The following is an 18,098-nucleotide window of genomic DNA, read 5'->3' on the forward strand; positions in this document are numbered from 1 at the left end:
GACCACTAGCATTACAACTGAGGTTGTCCTTTATGTCGCGGCGTCTAGCCCCAGATAATGTTGTGGGGCTAGGGTTCGCTGCCGCCATCCAGTCCGACAGGCAGATGACCATGGCCTCTGTCGCCTGAGGTGGAGGAAGGGGAAACTTTGAGGAGCAGGGTCTCTAGGGATGGCTCATGTGTCTGGGGCACTGATTAGTCACAGGGGAGACCCTCCCGAGGGCTGAATCTCCCAAAGACCTTTGGGATACACTGATCAGTAGGACTTGGCTGGTCCTCAGAGGGAATTCATAAAAGGGAGATAATTTTTGCTCTGGGAAGAGGGAAGAGAAGACTTAATGGCAGGACCAGAGGCAGAACTACTAGACAGAGACTGTTTCTCCATTTCTGGGAGACCCTGGTTTAGCTGCAGGGTGGTGAAGTTAGAGGCATGGAGTGAGAGGCTAAAGGAAGCTCCTTACAGGAAGGAGAGAGTCTCCCTCTAATGGACACCGGGGCGGCCTGCCCAGAGGCAGGGGGATGGCTGCGATGGCTGGAGATGCCACACGGGCGCGGCAGTCTGTCCGCAGCCTGCAGCCTGACATGGCCCGCTCTGCCCCCATTCCCCAGACAGGCTCCCCTCTCCTCCAGCCCTGCTGGCCCAGGCCCGCGACTACTTAACTTCTTGAGCTGTTTGAGGTTGCTGGAGCGAATGGCGGCCAGTAACTGGTCGCGGGAGTTCTTCTCCTGGACGGGGAGGACTTTGTCTCCCATCTTCCTCTGGGTGGCTGGTGACAATGAGTTCTTCAGGTTCTCCATGATTAGGGGCGGGGCCAAGGGAGGCGGGGGTGGGGGCGGAGCAGCTGGAGCGCCCCCTTTCTTGGGCGAGTTCTTGGGCGAGGCCTTTGGAGATGGCTGGGGGGAGGGTTTTGGGGAGCCCTTGGCCAGGGCCCCTAACTTGGGCACCTCCAGCAGATCCTTCTTCTCACCGCCAGCCTCCTGGGCCTGCCGTTGCTCCTGGAGTCGCTTTTGTCGCTGTTTGTCCATGTTGCGGCTGAGCAGGTTGGTGACTGTCATCCGGGGCCCAGCCAGCTCGAAATGGTAGCCCAGCTTAAGCAGGGTAGTGTTCTCCTTGAGCAGCTTGGCAATCTCCATCTCGGTCTTGCCACCGCAGATGTGCCGCTGGTTGTGGAAGCGGAGTTCCGTCAGCGTGTTGTTCTGGAGGAGGGCCCGGAAGATGGCCAGGATGCCTTTTCCTGTGATGTGGTTCGAGTCCAGGTTCAGGCTGGTGATGGTCTTGTTGGCCTTGAGCATGATGGCGATGGCGAAGGCCACGTGGTCGTCAGCGCGTGTGTTGGCCAGGGCAAACACCTTGACCACCGTGTTGAACTCCAGGGCCTCGGTGAACCGGACCAAGATCTCATTTGTGATACAGTCTGAGTTGTTGACATTCACCTCGGTCATCTCTGGGTCATTGTTCTTCACTCTCTCCAGAGGCTCATCAAATATGCTGGGAGCTGCTTCCTCCTCTGCCTTGGCAAGCCCTTCAGAGGGCTTGGTGGGGCAAGCCGGGGCTGGTTTCTCCTGCGCTTGGGTCTTGTTCTCTTCTTTGGGTTCCTTTTCGCTTACGGACTCATCTTTTTTCACTTTCTCTTCCTCCCTTTTTGTGTCTGTGTTCCCACTTCCTCTTTTCATCCGCTCACCCTCTTTCTTGGTGTCTGCGTTCCTACTCTCCCCTTTTCCCTTCCCGTCGTCCTCTCTCTTGCTTATCTCCTTCTCCTCTCTCTTCTTGTCCTTGTCTCTGCTTGTCCCTGCGCTCCTGTCACTGCCTTTCTTCTCGTCCTCCTTCCTTGGGGCTGCTGCCTTCTCCTCTCCCTTCCCATCCTTCCCTGCCTCCTTCTTGTCCACAGCAGCCCGGACCCGGCCCTTGTCAATGCCCCTGATGAGCTTCTCCTCCTTGGGCTTCTCTCCGCTTTTGCCATCAGCTTCATCTTTGTCTCTTGAGAAGCTTTTCTTTAAACCACCCCTCTTTGGCTCCTTCCCCAGGTCTGAGTCCCGTCTGGGGCCCAGGGGTTTTTTGCTGGCATCTCTGCCCCTTTCTTCTCCTTTCTTGGCATCTGTCTTGGTCTCCACTTGCTTGCTTTCCTAAGAATTCAGAAAAGAAAAATAAACATGAAGAGCTGGCTACAGAGGGAGAGGAGTGAGTATGGGGACAAGTGTGGGGAGCATTTATATAACTGCCCTGGAACCTCCAAAGGGCAATGTCCATTGAGAACACCCTAAGAGGATCTGGAATTCAAGCTGCAGAGAACAGGCTGACGTCAGACTCAAGAAAACCTCAGGGTCGTGAGGGGCCAAGATGAACACCTGAGGGGCTTGTGGCAGGTCCTTCCCCAGGGGGTTCTCAGACCCAGAGCTGCCCTTTTCTGTCATGGGTGAGTTAGCAGGAATGCTTCCAAGTGGTGCCTTGCTGAGCCGCGTCGGAACCCGAGGCAAGAGGAAAAATCACTTATACTGCTTCTGTCTTTATTTAAAATTTTGAATTTTTGGTTGTCATGGATTTTTTTTTTTTGGCATTAAATTCAATTTTTAAAAATATCAGATCGCTGAGCTTTTGGGTGCCCCCTTCCATTCTCTGGGCTAGGCGAGTGCCTCGCGTGCCTCACCCTAGCGCTGGCCCTGCTTCCAAAGGGGAGGTAGGTCAGTGGTCCTCAGATGCTGGAATTTTACAGATAATACCTTTTCAAAGGAACAAAAAAGTTGGAGGGACCAACAGAGGGCTGCTAACATTTTATTTTACCAATTAAAGATATTTCTAAATTTGATCTACCATCATTCTCTCATTGAAACAAGAAGGAGCTTACAATAAAGAAGGTAGACATTAACAGAATAAAGCCCATACCTTTACGTCAGATATGGGTAGCTTTTCGAAGAGCCCATAGTATTGTGCTTATTTTTTTAGTAAAAACTTTGTTGAGGACCAGCACCTTTCTGTAAGGAGCCCTGGAGTCCACTGAGTGAGCTGACCTCAGGCAGACCCTGCCAGATTCTGGATCTAGGATTCTGTGACTCTGCGTGGACCACACAGACACTGAGAAATTGTTGAGGGGGCCTGGAAGGGAGTCAGCTGAGTTGCATTAAAGTCTTGAATTTTACGCGCAACATGGGCTGTCCTGTACTTCCGTGGGGCCCTGTGTCTTCTTCCACGAAGTTGCAGAAAGTCTGAGCCTTATTTTGAGAGTACTTGCTTCCTACCCCCTTTAGAAGAGCCAAAGAAGCCTCAGAATTGCCTAAGATTAGATATTAAACTGTCCAACTATGATAGATAACCTGGAGCAATCCTTGGGACCTCAAGGAATGTCCTTCCTAAAGGTTTTTTTGTTTTGTTTTGTTTTGTTTTTTAAAAGGAAGAGACTATGGCCTGATTATTAGAAAGGTTTTCTTTCTTTCACGAGTGCCTGGTTGGGGTGCGGGAGGAGGAGGAGGAGGGCACCCCGGCCCTCCCAGCTTCCTCACCCCCACCCTGCCGGGACGGAATGGAGAGCTGGTTGGTCCTATGGAAACAGTTTGTACCTGCACCACAAACACATGCCATTGGGGACCAGCCCCAGGGTTTATTTAGCAGCAAAAGTCCTTGGCTCCTCTGCTAGAATCACAACAGGCAGCCAAGGGACACAGGGCCCGGTGAGGGAGAGCCGAGGAATGTGCCCCTTCTCTCCTCCTGCCCCATGGGGGCTGTTGCACGGAGGGGACTCTCTGGGGCTTCGGTGGTGGAGCAAGGGCCAGAGGATGCCCTCTCACTTTCTCTGGCTCCCAGAGAACTGGATTTGACCCTTCAGATCACCCTTGCAGTGATGGTGACTTTACCGTACCTTGATTTGAAAGGAAGGGGAGGCTTGGAGTATGCAAACATAAGGTGAACGAGGAGATCCAGTGGGTCAGCCCCGCTAGGACACACCTAACATCTGCCTCAGCTCAGCCAGGAAATTCCAGCCCAGCCCAGCTCAGAGTGGTTTCTTCTCAAATTCCATCCACTTCACAAGCATGGAGGTGAGAGCTGGGTGCCAGCCTCTCCAGCGAGTCCCGCCCAAGCTCCAGAGGTCAGGCCCCCAAGGCAGGGACTCCTGCCCTCCCCTTCCAAATGCACGCCCTTGGGGATTTCTCAGCGCCCACCGGGCAGTGCCCAGCTGCTCTCTGCACAGTTCCCACGCCGCCCACAGGCCTCACTTAGAGGGAAATTGGGAAGCCAGAGAGATATTAACCAGCAAGTTCAGGAAAAACTGGGTTTCAGGTCTGACCGGCTCACCAGCAGCTGCCAAGTCAATGTAACCTTCTCCAACCTTGCCCATTAGGGCCAAGGCACTCCTCTCCACCTGCCCTCAGAACCTCCAGGTGTGCCTAGCTGCCCCTGCTGCCCCTGCTGCCCCCAGGACCTTGCTTGGCAGCGGCCTCCTCTCCCAGTCAAAGCCATCCCGCTTTCCGACCAGGGCTCCCATTCAGAACCTTCCCCTGCTCTCCCATCAGGACTCCTTTTCCAACATTTTAACCCTCTCTCTGCCCTGACACCCTAGATTCTGACCTGCCCCCTTGGTCTTCATCCAGCACTACTCCCCACTCCCTCTTAGGGTACTCCCCCTACACTGGGGTCCTAGTTGGCTTGGATCTGTCATGTGTCTCTTCTTGAGGAGGTGTTCCAGCCCTTTAAAAAGAACCTAATGAAAAACAGGCGGGGCGGGGGAGGGGGGGAAGCTGATTAATCATGGGTTTCCTCCAAATAGCCAGGAATGAGTGGGGCTGGGGCTTGTCGCAGCTCGTGCAGCCCGGAGAGCTCAGATGTTGCCTTAAAAGGAGAAGGAGCCCAGCGTCCTCCCAGGGCTGAGATTTCTGGTGAGCGAGCTCCTCAGCACATAGCAGAGCTGCCTCCTTCTTGCTTATCTGAAAGGGCGTCCAAGCCAACTTCTTTTGCTTCTAGAACTGGTGGTGCATCCTGGCGACCTCCAGAGGTTATCTTTGCTTGTCTTCCTGTCTCTCGGCCTCACTCCACCATTCATCACTTATAGCAAGAGGGGTTTAGGTTAGATATAACAAAGAACTTCCACAGAGCAAAGGTCCACAGGCTTCTAGATGAGAGATCAAAGCAGCCATAATTGTTTTTCCCTTTGGGGAAAGCTTTAGGGTTAGGGGAAGGCCAAGGGTGATTTGGCAATCCTTCATAGAGGCAGGGGAATGGAGAGGATGACCTCTGAAAACCTCTAACAACCTGTGAGACTTTGCAGGGACCTAGCAATCAGACTCAGAGGTGAGAAGCAGCTCCCTTCCTCTATCTGCTCCAGACCTGTGGCCTCATGGTGTTGCTCTGTCTGCCACTTGGGTTGGGATCCTAGTTAAATGCCTTTGACAGGTTTGACATGGCATCTTTTCCCTTACCTTGGGCCTTCAGATACTACTTCCTCTAGAAGTCTTGTCTGATTGACCAGAGAAGAGAACATTTTGCCACCTTCATTGCCAAAGGGGGAGAGGAAAAGAAGTGTCTACCCGGAAGTCCCTAGAAAATGAGAACTTGCCGAGGGAAGGCCAAACTCCCTGTGTGTGCTGCGCTCAGCCCTCAGCCCCCTGGTACCTATTAGCTCATGTAGACCACCACCGAGGCCCTCTCTTTAGTTCCTATGGCACATCGCCTGCAGAGTGATCCTGCCTGAGGCCCATGCAAGGGGGAGAGTCTGCAGACCTCCCCAAGGGACAGCACCAAGACCAGATGCACCCTGGGGAAAGCTTCTCCAACAAGACTTGGAAGGTCTGGGTCTGTCGAGTTCGCCCCAGCCCCTGGCCTAGGAGGGCAGGGGTGACTGGCAGCGGCTGCACCCCTCACATGGGACCCCACTGCCATGAATCCAGGCACCTTTGCTCCATCCCCAAAGCAAGGCTGAGGTGATGTCAATTCAGATGGCTCCAGGCCAGTCTTTTTTTTAAGATTTTATTTATTTATTTGACAGAGAGAGACACAGCGAGAGAGAGAACACAAGCAGGGGGAGTGGGAGAGGGAGAAGCAGGCTTCCCGCTGAGCAGGGAGCCCGACGCAGGGCTCGATCCCAGGACCCCGGGACCATGACCTGAGCCGAAGGCAGACACTTAACGACTGAGCCACCCAGGCGCCCCTCCAGGCCAGTCTTTTGCTGCGTCCCCCCGGGGGCTGCCTGGTGAGACACAGCCCTCAGACCTTCTGTCTAGAAGCAGCGACAGCGTGTCAGCTCAAGCTCCAGGCTCAGGGCAGGGACTCTGGGGTCTGCAACTCTGCTTTCAGTAGACTCTGTCCCAGGCCTGAGCTGAACTCCTGATGGCACAGAGGCCTCAGGGTCTGAGCTTCTTAGACGCCGGCATTTTAACTTGGCTCTGGACTACAGCCTGCCTCTTGTTTCTCGTGGATCGGGTTGTATTTCATAGGAAAGCATCGGGGAAATCTGTGGCATCTCCCAGTCCCTTCAGTGCTCCAACCCCCCACCGTGTCTTCTCCCTGGTCCTGCACCAGTGCTCGCCACCAGCCCTCAGCGTGCCTCAGGGCACAAGATCGTGTTCCCCTGCTTCTCCCATGAAGCTGGCCCTGCAGGGCTCTGGGGCCCTGGCCCCACTCACTCCAGCCACCTGGAGACCTGGTATCAGGCCCCACAGCTGCCAGGGTCATCTGTCTGCAAGGACAGGGTGGGGAGGAGCTGGCCGCAGGCTGGAGAGTGTGCCAGAGGTCCCCCGGGAGAACAGCCCCCTTACAAGGCTGCTGTCAAGGGCAGGGCAGGTAGCAGGGCTGGGGACTTGTGGGGACCAAGAAGCTTCCCTCCCTGCAGCCTCCTGCCTCATTCTGCATGGAATGCCAACTCTTTTATTGTTTTCCACCAAGAAGAAAGATTCTAGATTGTCCTGACAAGAAGTTTCAGGAGGGCCAACTGCCTTTCTGGGAAAGTGTCATTCCTGGAGCGGGCAGTCCTGGGGAGGGACAGCAAGGCCTGGTTCCCTTGGTGGTCTGCGGGGCAAAAGTCCTCCACTGGGGCTTAGGCCAGCTCATGAAACAGAGCTTCAGATTTTTTTTTTTTTTTTAAATAGGCTCTAGGCCCAATGTGGGGCTTGAACTCATGACCCCAAGGTCAAGAGTCACATGCTCTACCGACTAAGCCAACCAGGCTTCCCTGATCTTTCTTTCTTTTTTTTTTTTAATTGAAGTATGGTGGACACACGATGTCACATTAATTTCAGATGCACACAGAGTGATTTGACAATTCTGTACATTACGCAGTAGAGCTTCAGATCCTGAAACAACTGATGTTGCCCCTCGGAAGCTACAGGTTCCCTCCAGAGCTGCCAGGACAGCTGGAATTGTTCGGAAGGCGTCCCCCCTATGGTGGCAGGGGGATTCAGTGGCTCTGCAGACAGCTGGCCTGTGTGCAAATCCCAACTCTGCCCTCGACCAGCTGTGTGATCTTGGGCGGGTTACAGACCTCCTCTGAACCTGTCCTCTCATATGCAGGACGGAACTGACCCATCCAGAGCTCGTCATTCGGTTGCCAGTGGTTGTAAGGAGACTTCCGCAAAGGACCTGGTACCGAGAAGGGCTTGAACCGGAGATAAGCTGCCGGGAAGGCCAGGCCTCCCTGTGAGAAGCACTTAAGCCCACGGCAGGCAGGAGGGCTCGTCTGCTCCTGCCCGAGGCCCCCAGGCCCCTTGCTGAGTATCTTAGTATTATTTGGAAGGCTCAGATTAAGCACTTACCCAGTGGTCAATGGAACTGCATTTTGTATACTTCTCCGTGAAAAATGAAATGACCACGTCTCAAACCCTGGAAAGCCGCCTGGAGAGCTAGAAGCCGGGAAGGGACCAGGTCACTTGGGGAGCTCTCCCCCACTGCTCCCCCCAATCCCACGGGCACAGAGGCAGGGGTGGAGTGGGATGGGAGCAAGTGTCACCGCCCCCACAGGGACCACAAGTGCTGGGGCCTGTGTGGGCCTGGGGCTTCTCGAGAGCCAGCCCCTCCAAACGCCTCCTGTGACCTGACTCATTCCTCCATCAGGAGGTAGGGATCACCACCATCCTGGGGACAGAGTGCTACATAAGGCAGTCCTGCCCTCACAGATTAGGAGGCACGGCAAGCAGGGCGACAAGCTGACATCGACGTGCATGGGGCAGCCGGTGTGAGGCAGGGGAGCCTGCTGGCTGAGAGTTACTGCTTCAGCTGACGGCATCCCTTCAGGCTGGCCAGAGACTGCAGGCTCCCTAAAAAGGCCCGGCAGCCCCTTTCTCAACCATTCCCAGACTGATGTTCCCTGACTCCTGTTCTGGCGGTGGCTCAGGGACAAGGTCTTGGCATCTCCCAGAAACCCCCTTTTTTGGTTATCCCAGCCCTGGCCCTTTTCGGATCATTCCGGGTCTGCTTCCCCTATTTCAAAGCCCCCAGTGTAGGGAAACATTGTCTCCACTGGCCCCTGCAGGATGAGTTCTGAGGAGTCCCCTTCTATTCATCCCTTGTAGCTGTTCAGGGGCCTGTGAGGAAACTGGGAACGCCACAGGATGGGCTCAAGAAGGAGGAAGGCAATAGGGAATGGGGGCAGAGTATGGCTTTAACCCCTTGGGTTCACATCTCTGGAAACATAATTTTTGGAGTGTTCAAGGGCTTATACACAAAGACCCATGTGTACACTCAGTTCCTGCCCATAACTGGAGTATATGAGGACATCTGAGTGGCTCAGTTGGTTAAGCGGCTGCCTTCGGCTCAGATCGTGATCCCAGCGTCATAGGATCAAGTCCTGGGAGCCTGACACTCCCCCTGCTTGCGCTCTCTCTCTGACAAATAAATAAAATCTTTAAAACAAAAATCCTTTAAGAGGGGCGCCTGGGTGGCTCAGTCGTTAAGCGTCTGCCTTCGGCTCAGGTCATGATCCCAGGGCCCTGAGATTGAGCCCCGCATCGGGCTCCTTGCTCAGCAGGGAGCCTGCTTCTCCCTCTCCCTCTGCCTCTCCCGCTGCTCAGGCTCTCTCTCTCTCTGTATCTCTGTGTCTCAAATGAATAAATAAAATCTTAAAAAAAAAAAAAACCCCACAAAAATCCCCTAAGAAACAGGGGCTCAAAATGAAATTCCTAATTTTGGGGTGGGACTATATCATCTGGTGTAGGGGCTGCAAAACTGTCTTCTCACCATGCCTTCTGGGACTCTCATGACTGCATGTCTGGAGCCCTCAGCCCCTGAGCAAGGCGGGAGGGAGGATGACAATGCCCAGCATGGGGGCCTGCACATCACAGGTGCCTCTGTAAATGCTTGTTGGGATGAGGACAAAGTACACCAGCCCCAAATAATCTGCTTGGAGAACGTCAGAAACGGGCAGGGGTCAGGCTTGGAGAGAACCCCTCCAGGTGACCCCGGTAGGGCCGCTCAATGCCAGGGACCAGCAGATGTCTCAGCCCTCTTCTGCTCCCAGCCTGAAGTCCTGTGGGTTGATGGTGTGAGCACTAATCCACACCTAATCAATATGGCAAGTAGTGTTGGAGGCTTGTGCCCCCTTGTCCCCCAAAAGAATGTGGGCCAAAAAGAGCCTCCAACCTGACCAGGGCTCCAGAGGGGTCATCTAGGGCACCTCCCTGGGGGAACGTGTGCACCTGGTAAGCTCTGAGCTGAGAAGCCAAGGGTCATGCAGTCACAGAGCTAAGAAAAGCTGTTCCCTGCAGACATCCCAGATGCCCCTTGCTACCCTGTCCCCACCCTGCTTGGTCTCTCTCTGGCTTGCCCGGGCTCTCCAGGACCAGCCTGCTGGGGGCGTGTGAATCAACTCTCGGGGTGGTGGGCAGGCTCCAGACCACTTGGCGGGATGTTCACAGCTGGTTGGGCCGAAGGTCTGGGAATGGCACCAAGCTTGCTGGGGAAGGGCAAGGCAGACTCGGGCTGTCCTTTACCCAGTGAAGAAACTACACTCCAACACCGAAGGAGCTCATTTCATGGTTTTGAGCCCCATACCTCTAAAGGGCATGTTCCCCACCCCTGGCTGCCGGTCCACTGGAGAAGTCAAGTTCAATCCTCTGCCCCAAATCCTCAGTCCACAACAGCTTTCTAATACCTCTCCTCTCCAGCAAAACCATCGCTAAATTAATGAGGGCTCATCGATGTGCTACTGCTTCGCATGGATTTAGGAACCCCCGCAGCCCCGCGCCGGCTCTGCAGGCTAGTTACTGCCCTGATCCCTGGTTCCCGGAAGAAGAAACGGAAGCCCAAGATTACACCGCTATTACGCGAGGAAGCAAGGACTCTGGTTCTAGAGGCTGAACTTTTTACCTCTATATTCCATTGTCGTGTGTGAGTGGGCTGCATGCCAAGCCATTCTGTCACCCAAATGCCTGGTGCAGATAGCCCTTCACCCCCGGCCGCCCAGCACTGAAATAAGACCGTCAATCCCAATATCCGCGGCCACCATTCATTTAGCGTTTACAAGGTGAGAGACGCTGTGCTAAGTTCTTTACCTAAGTCACCCGTCTAATTCAGTCCTCTGCACGGCCACCAGAGGAGGGCACGGCTCGGAGAGGTTCCAGCCTCCCGGCGAGGAAGCTTGGGGGATGGCTGGCAGGGGTGGGGGCCCTCGGGCTGCTGGCCAGTGGAAGCCGGAGCCCTCATAATCAGAAGGTCTTCCTTTCCCACTGTTCCCGACAGGCTTTTTATCGTGGTCTTAGTGACCATCACATTATGATAGCATCTTAGAAATAAGCCACGGAAAATTCACCCACTTTTGGACAGTGTTGCTCAGGGGCAGTTAGGGCTTCTGGGGGTCAGTGGTAACATGTTCTCCATTTTGCAGATGGTGTCATTCTTAAACAAGTCACTGGAGTTCAAGCTCGGATCGCTTGGGTTCTACAAAGAACTTAACTCCCATGTTACGCTCCCCACCATCAGACACTAAGGAATGAATGAATGCCAGGCTCCTGCCGGGTGCTCCTGGCAAAGCATACGACACAGACCTGATGTTAGCCACTTGGCCATCTGATCATTCTGTCAGACGCACGCCTGAGGAGTGACAACTCTGCCGGGTGCTGGGCTCAGCTCTGGGGACGCAGAGATACCTGGGCAGGAATCTCCGGAGAGCTGGGAGAGGCACCTGGCCTTCCCTTGGATTTCATGGCCAGGCTAGAAGGAGGGACCAGCTGGGAGGGAAGGGCCCATGGCTCTTGCTAAGGCAGGGTTAAGGGGAAGACAGCCTCATGAGAATAAAAATCAAGGTGCTGGGATGGGGAAACCGTCAGGCTTGGAAGAAGAAATCCAAAGGGTACATGGAAGGTGGCAACGACTAGAAGCCCAGGAGGAGGGCTGCAGAGGAGAGCTGGCTGCACGGGGGAGGGACCACGTGGCTTTGCCGACTGAGGCGAACACTAGGCTTGAGCAAGTCCTCATGGCAAGGAAATGCATGTGAAGCAAAGAGCCAGGCCAGCCCACTGAGGAAGGTTCCATAAGGGGGGAGACACCTGAGCTGCCCTGAAGGAGGAGGAGGAGTTTGCGAAGCGGGGAGGGAGCCCTGCGTGCTGAGGAAGAGGCAGCTGTCTGCAGCCTCACCTGCTCTGCCCTGGTTCCCAGGCCCCATCCTACAACTCTGGTCCTTTACAGCGGTTTGGCACCCCTTTCTCAGCTGGCTAACCTCTGAAACAATGAAGCATCGCACGTGGTCTGCTTTGGGAAGTCACCCCGGGCCCCCCAGCCCCAGCCCGGGGCCCTCCCCCACAACTCCCAGTCTTGGCTGCTATCACTCTGTCCCTTTGTCCATCTCTCCCACGGGACGGTGGCCAGGAAGTATGGCGTCTACTCACTGGACCCCCGCAGATAGCACGGCGCCTGGTGCACCGTAGAGGCTTGATAGCTGTTGAATGAATGAGCGGATGGGGGAATGATGGCCACCAAATGAAGCCAAATGTTAGTTTTGGAATGATGAGGCTCTAGAAAGCTGGTAGAATAAGGAGCTGAGCACAGATAAGTGAGTGGTGAATACAAACGACATCGAGGTCGATGTTGGAGGTGAAGAGGCGGCACTCCCACTACTCACACTGGCAGAGACAGATTCCAAGTCCGAAATGCCAGCAGCCTCAGCGTCCAGTCTGGCCATAGGTTGGAGAGCCCCGAATGTTCGCCTTCTCAGTCTGGTCCAGATTTGTTACATATCCCCAACCCTACATCCCAGCACTGTGGACAGGGGGAAGAGGCCCTCCTTGAGCAGGGGCCATGTTCCAAGGCCCAGGGAGGGCGGAGTCAGGGGTACGACAAGGGGCTGGGGTTACGGGAGACTGAATGCATGTGATTCCACCCCACTTCTGGAAAGACAACCCAGGGCCCTGCCATTCAGCAGGGCCAGCCGTAGAGCATTTCGAGACTACTCACACCGTCTCCCTAGGGGGCCAGGCCTGAGACAGGTTCTCAGTCAGGCCCCAGGGCTACATGTGCCCTCTGCTCAGTTTGTGCCCTCTGCTGGTGGCTCTCCTGGCTCCCTGTCCCTTCCCTCCCGGCACTGGGTCCGGATCAGGCCGGTCCAACACCAGATTTGACTATAGGGCGCACCCCTGTGTATGGTACACTTCCTGGAGTCCACACCCAGAAGGCCTGTTGGGTCCGCGGCTGCCTTGGCCCGCAGCCCTGAGGATGTCCAGAGCTGGAGGGGAAGGAGGTAGGAGCTGAGAGGCAGCTAGGCCAGCCAGGCCAGCCCCGGAGCCTGCCCGCCAGTGACATTCCTTAAAGGAATGCAGTAAACAAGGAGAAGCCCAGCCCCAAGGGGCCAGAGGTGGGAGGCTAGGGGTGGGAGTGAAGGCCAGAGGTGGGAGGCTAGGGGTGGGAGTGAAGGCCAGAGGTGGGAGGCTAGGGGTGGGAGTGGAGGGCAGTGACAGCCAGTTTCTTCTTCATCTTCACCACTTTATCCCAAAGGACGGGGCAGCCGAGGAGAGGTCAAGTTTGTTTTATGAAACCAGAGATTTGCTAGCTTTAGGCTAAGAAGCTCGCCCTCAGAACTGTCATCCATTAGTTTCTTTAGTGACCTCTCTGGGCCGCTACTGGAAACATGATCTTTCAGGACAAGGCTAGAGTCCCCTTAATAACTCCGTCCTCGTCCAGCCCACCGCTGACCCTCTTGCTGCTGAGCAAGAGTGAGACTTCACACCTGCTAAATGTTACCTACTAAGCGGGGGGACACCACAGAAAGTTTAAATTCAGAATTTCCTTCCTTTTCAAGGCTAAATAATATTCCATTATATCTCTATACCACATTTTGTTTATTCATCCATGGAGAGGCACTTGAATTGCTCCCACCTTTTCTGCTATTATGCATAATGCTGCTGTGAATATGAGTGTGCAAACATCTGTTCAACTCCCGGCTTTCAGTTCTCTTGGGTTTCTACATGGAAGTGGCATTGCGGGAACATGACCCAAATTCTGACTTCTCTGTTCCACCCGCCTTGGCTGCTTCATCTCCTATCCTATCCTGCGTGTTAACCACATTTTTGCAAATATCCTGCACCGGGATCACGACCACCAGCCAAAGCCCCAACCCTGAACTTGACTGACTCCTCGCCCATGCCACACCCCCTCACAGGCTGCTGGGCCCCGCGGGGCAAGCGGCCCACCCCCCAGAGTGGGACCTCTGCCCTCCATTCCCACAGCCTTGCTTCCTGGGTGACATCAGGGCCGAGCCCTAGCTCTAGAGTTAGAACACCAAGGTTCTAGTCTTTACTCTTACGCAATGTGGGGATGATATCCCTTCACAAGGTTCTGAGCCTTCGGTGAAGTGCTACGTGGGAGGCATTTGCAGCAGTGCCGAATTCACTGGAAGCTTGCAGTAAAAGTTAGCTGTCATGGTCTAGTTTCCCTGAGTTACAGCTCTTTCTCGGTTCTCCCACAGCATCTGTTTGAAGCTCTGATTCCTTCTCCAGCTCTCATCCCACTCCACCCCATTCTCAGCAGACTATCTCCCCTACTTACTTCCCTGGAATCAATAGAAATCAACCAGTGGGAATTCAACTTCCCACCATCCCTCCTACCATCTCTCCGCCATGTTCATCTCCTTTCCTCCCAGTCCCAGGAAGGATGAAGCACCTCTCTTCCTGTCCCAGGTTCACCCTGCCATGGGTTCTGGCTCCCACACTCTCTTCCATGGCCCTCACATGCCCACATCTCTCCCAGGTCAATCAAATCTGTGTCTAGACCCCACAGTCCCGCCGGGTGCTGCCCCTTGTTGATAGCCTTTTTTTTTTTTTTTTTTTAAGATTTTATTTATTTATTTGAGAGAGAGAGAGCAAGAGAGCAAGCACAAGCAGGGGTGGGGAGGGGCAAAGAGGGAAGGAGAAGCAGACTCTCTGCTGAGCAGGGAGCCCGACACAGGGCTCGATCCCAGGACCCCAAGATCATGACTTGAGTCAAAGGCAGACGCTTAACCGACTGAGCCACCCGGGCACCAGCTAGCCTTTTATACTCAAACTTCCCCCAAAGAATTCTTGTAAAATCCCTACTCATTCCGGGATCCAACACAATATCGCCTCAGCCTCAACATTCCATGGAAATTAGTTTCATCCAGATCATTACTGACCCCCTTATTGCTAAATCAGATTTATATCTTGTATTCTTCATGTTGCCTAATCGCTTGGGAATGCTTGGGAATCTCATGCCTCTTAAATGTGAGTGCTTTCAAGGTCTTCTTTGAAGCCTCCTTTGCTCTCACTTTTAGGCCCTCTCCCTGGGTGACCTCATCTACTCTGAGGGCATGAGCTGTGTTCTGTGCTCTGATATCTCCTGAAGCTCTGTTCCTGGGCTGGACACCACAGGCAGACGTTCAGACCCTTGTATCCAACTGTCAATCAAACATCCTGGTGTGTGTCCCCACAGGGCTCAAAAACTGAGCTCCCCCTGGCTCCCCACCGCCATGCCCATTCCTGCTCCATTCCCTGTCTTGGTGAATGGCTCCTCCAAACATCTGGCGGCTCAAATCAGAAATCCTGCTAGGAAGAAGATGGGAGGAGTATGTGGGGAGAGGCAATGTGGAGCCCTCTGTCCCCATGCATCTCTTCTTCCCCATCCCAAGGGGCTGGGGGGCGGGGGGAAGGCTGCGAAATAAACACATTGGATAAAAGATAGTCTATCCCCTTATCTCCTACCCGCAGATGATGCTACGTCCTTACCACCGCTCCGCTCAGTCCCCCCTCTGACCTCACTGATGCGTCCAGGCGGCTGTCACCTCTCCCTGGGGTTACTGCAGCCCCCTTCCTGTTGGGTCTGCTGACCTCTTCCAGGACAGTCTTCACACCAGCTCAGCGACTCTGCTGAGACCTGGCATTTCACTTGGCACGAAACCTTCCAGTGGTTCTCCAACACCCCTGTGATCAAGTCTAGACCCACCGGCCCGTCCTCACTTGGCCGCTGACCGCCCTGTCACCACCTTCCTGCCTGTGGTGCCGCTCAGCCGTGCTCCGTGCTCTTGGCCCTGGCACCGAGCCAGCTCCTGGGCCTTTGCCGTCACGTTCTCACTGCTTGGAAAGCTCGTCCTCCCTCATTTCTCCTGGTAAATCCTTACCCCAATTCTTAACCTGGAGAGGTGTTAGCTTAGATCTTTAATTCATCTGCATTTTATTTTGGAGTGTGATGTGAGATAGTAATCTGTTTTTGAAACAGGTATCTAATGTGTGAATTACATTTATGATAAAAAAAAAACCCCAAAAGTTGTTTTATATACTAAAAAAAGAAAATTGTCTTTAAATAATTCAGTTTTGTAGCAAAAAAAAAAAAAAAAGAAAGAAAGATAAACCAAGACCTCTCAGGCCAGTGGCAGGAGGAAAGCATGGAAGGGATGGGAGAGGACAGAGAGATGAGTGGTGATTCCCCATCGTGAGGCCCAGCTGGGCTGTGCTAGGACCTGCCACGGAGCCTGACCCTTGCCTGGTTCTGTTCCAGCGATTTCGAAGTTAGCCTGGTGGTAAATATTACGCCGAGCAGAAGGGCCAGAAGAGTCTCAGGCACCGCCTCCAACCCCAGTGTAAACATAAACACAGTTCATTTTTACCTCCCAGCATGATCTCAGGTGGGGTCGAGTGGTGGCTAAGAAAAGGGCAGTGCGTTCGGGAGCCTGGGAAATGACATCTTCTGATGCAGTCCAGCTCAAGACCAGGCTTCACATGGGGAGCAAATGCCATCCATTGCAGTTTCTGCATTGCCCTTATAATGAATGGGAGGGAAGGAATATTCTGGAAAAGAGAGGGATGTGCAAACTTGGGTGGTTGGGCTCTTGCACTGAATGTTTCACCAGACTCTGCCAGAGGGTATGGTGCTCCTTGACTGCTCTGAGTCTTTAAGGGTGAGGATGTCTTGTGAAAGGGATAGTAAATAGGAGAAGAAGATGGGACGGTGAGGAGTGGCTCTGTGGTTCTTGGTCCCCTCCAAGGAGCCCAAGAAGAGCCACCAAGAGGCACCAGCAAGCAAGGGAGGGCGAAGAGTGTCTACTTTTCACCAAGACCCTTACTTCTTCTGCCGAGGGAATCTGCATTTTACTGCCAGTGGGGAAAGACGGGAGGAGTGGGGGGCAGGGTTCAAGGTGAAGGTGTCGCTTTATGGCTTGTGCTGGCCAGACCTTCATAGGCAGCACTGTCTGGGTTTCTTTTGGGAGTCTTATTATGGATCTTCTCTGTAATGAAGGATCAGGCTCCAGTGCTCTCTGCAGACCTATGTGTTTTGCCAACTGGTCTGGTGACTCATACTGGGAAGCTTGTAGCAAACCCCATTTTTGGAGAAGCCAGGAAATCTCTTTGTAGAAACAAACAAGTCCCTTTAGCGCTCAGCTCTCTGAAATGCCTACTTTCTGCTTCTTTACTTCATCCCAGCGCAGACAAAAACCCCAGCGAGTTTGGAAAACATTGTAAAGAGCTACTTAAATGTAAGCTATTTGTCCCAGAGTGCTGGGTCTCACTTAGGTCCCAGGGGGTAGCAGGAAGAACATGCTGTCCCTTTGCCGCCTGGGGCCAAGAGCTGCAGCCCTGGCTTGTACCCGGCCACCCTCTGGCCTGTTCTAAACAGAACAGGCTACAGTGGCCTCATCAGGGCTGGTTTCATGAGCATGCTCTGTTTAAGTTCTACTGTCACCATCTTGAAAGTCTTAATAATTATCGAACAAGGAGCCCTATGTTTTAATTTTACAGCGGGTCCTGAAAATTCTGTAGCCAGTCCTGGGCCTAATAGAAACACAGAAGCAGAGGATGTCAGGGGTAGAACAGGTCCCTGCCTTCCTGCTTTCACCGTGTTCAGGAACGGCACCCCGATTCCCCAGACCCCCCCATCCCAGGACATCGGCCTTGATTCTTCTTGCTCCCACACCACATTTCCTTCATCCCACCTTCCTAATAAGTCTCCGGGGAGCCCCTCCCCGTCCATCTGCTGCTGCCGTGCTGGGGTCACCATCATCTCTTGCCTCCCAGCTGGTGTCCCTGCCTCCCGTCTTACTCGTCCCTTCAAGACATCTGCGCACTGTAGCCAGAGAGAGCTTTCTGACATGGAAATCTGATCAGTGGCTCCCAGGCTTTCAGGAGGAAGTCCAGACTTCTTAACTTGGCACGCAAGGCCCTTCGTGATCCGCCTGTGCCTGCCTCAGCATGCTGTGTGTGCCGGGCCCGCACCGGGGTCACAGGGAAGAGCAAGTGTGCCGTTCTAGCTCGCTCTGCCCGTGAACGCGGTTCCTGCCACCCAGAACGCCCGCTCGTCTTCTCTGCCTGGCTAACCCTTTCTGTTCTTCTTCTCTTCCTCCTCCCTTCCTCCTCCTCCTCCTTTTTCACTTCTTATTATGGGAAACTTCAATTGTACACAAAACGAGACGGACCAGCATAATGAGCCTCAAGGTGCCCATGGCCGGCCTTCCACAGTTACTGACATTGGGCCAATCTCGCTTCATCTATATGCCCACCCACGTTTCTCCCATCCTCAGATGACTTGGAGGCAAATCCCAGGTATGTCATTTCATTCATAAATACTTCAGTATGTATCTTCAAAAGACAGAAAATTTTTAAAAAGCTATAATACCATTCTCTTACCTAAAAAACGAAGACTAGTAATTTCTCTTAATGGCCCGTCAACACTCAGAACAAGGACCTCCT

The 18,098-nt window shown here is 53.8% G+C and overlaps 1 protein-coding gene across 1 annotated transcript in view; it reads right to left on the reverse strand.

Annotated features, from left to right (window-relative positions):
• Positions 1 to 18,098, reverse strand: part of LMOD1 (leiomodin 1) — a 39,017-nt gene that overhangs the window by 346 nt on the left and 20,573 nt on the right. The window contains exons 2-3 of the mRNA XM_078078668.1: positions 582 to 2,123; positions 16 to 124 (exon numbers count right to left, since the gene is read on the reverse strand). Of these exons, the coding sequence (XP_077934794.1) occupies positions 16 to 124; positions 582 to 2,123 (1,651 nt within the window). The remainder of the gene's footprint in view (positions 1 to 15; positions 125 to 581; positions 2,124 to 18,098) is intronic.

Source organism: Halichoerus grypus, chromosome 7 (assembly GCF_964656455.1).
Source record: "Halichoerus grypus chromosome 7, mHalGry1.hap1.1, whole genome shotgun sequence".
Taxonomy (NCBI): Eukaryota; Metazoa; Chordata; class Mammalia; order Carnivora; family Phocidae; genus Halichoerus; species Halichoerus grypus.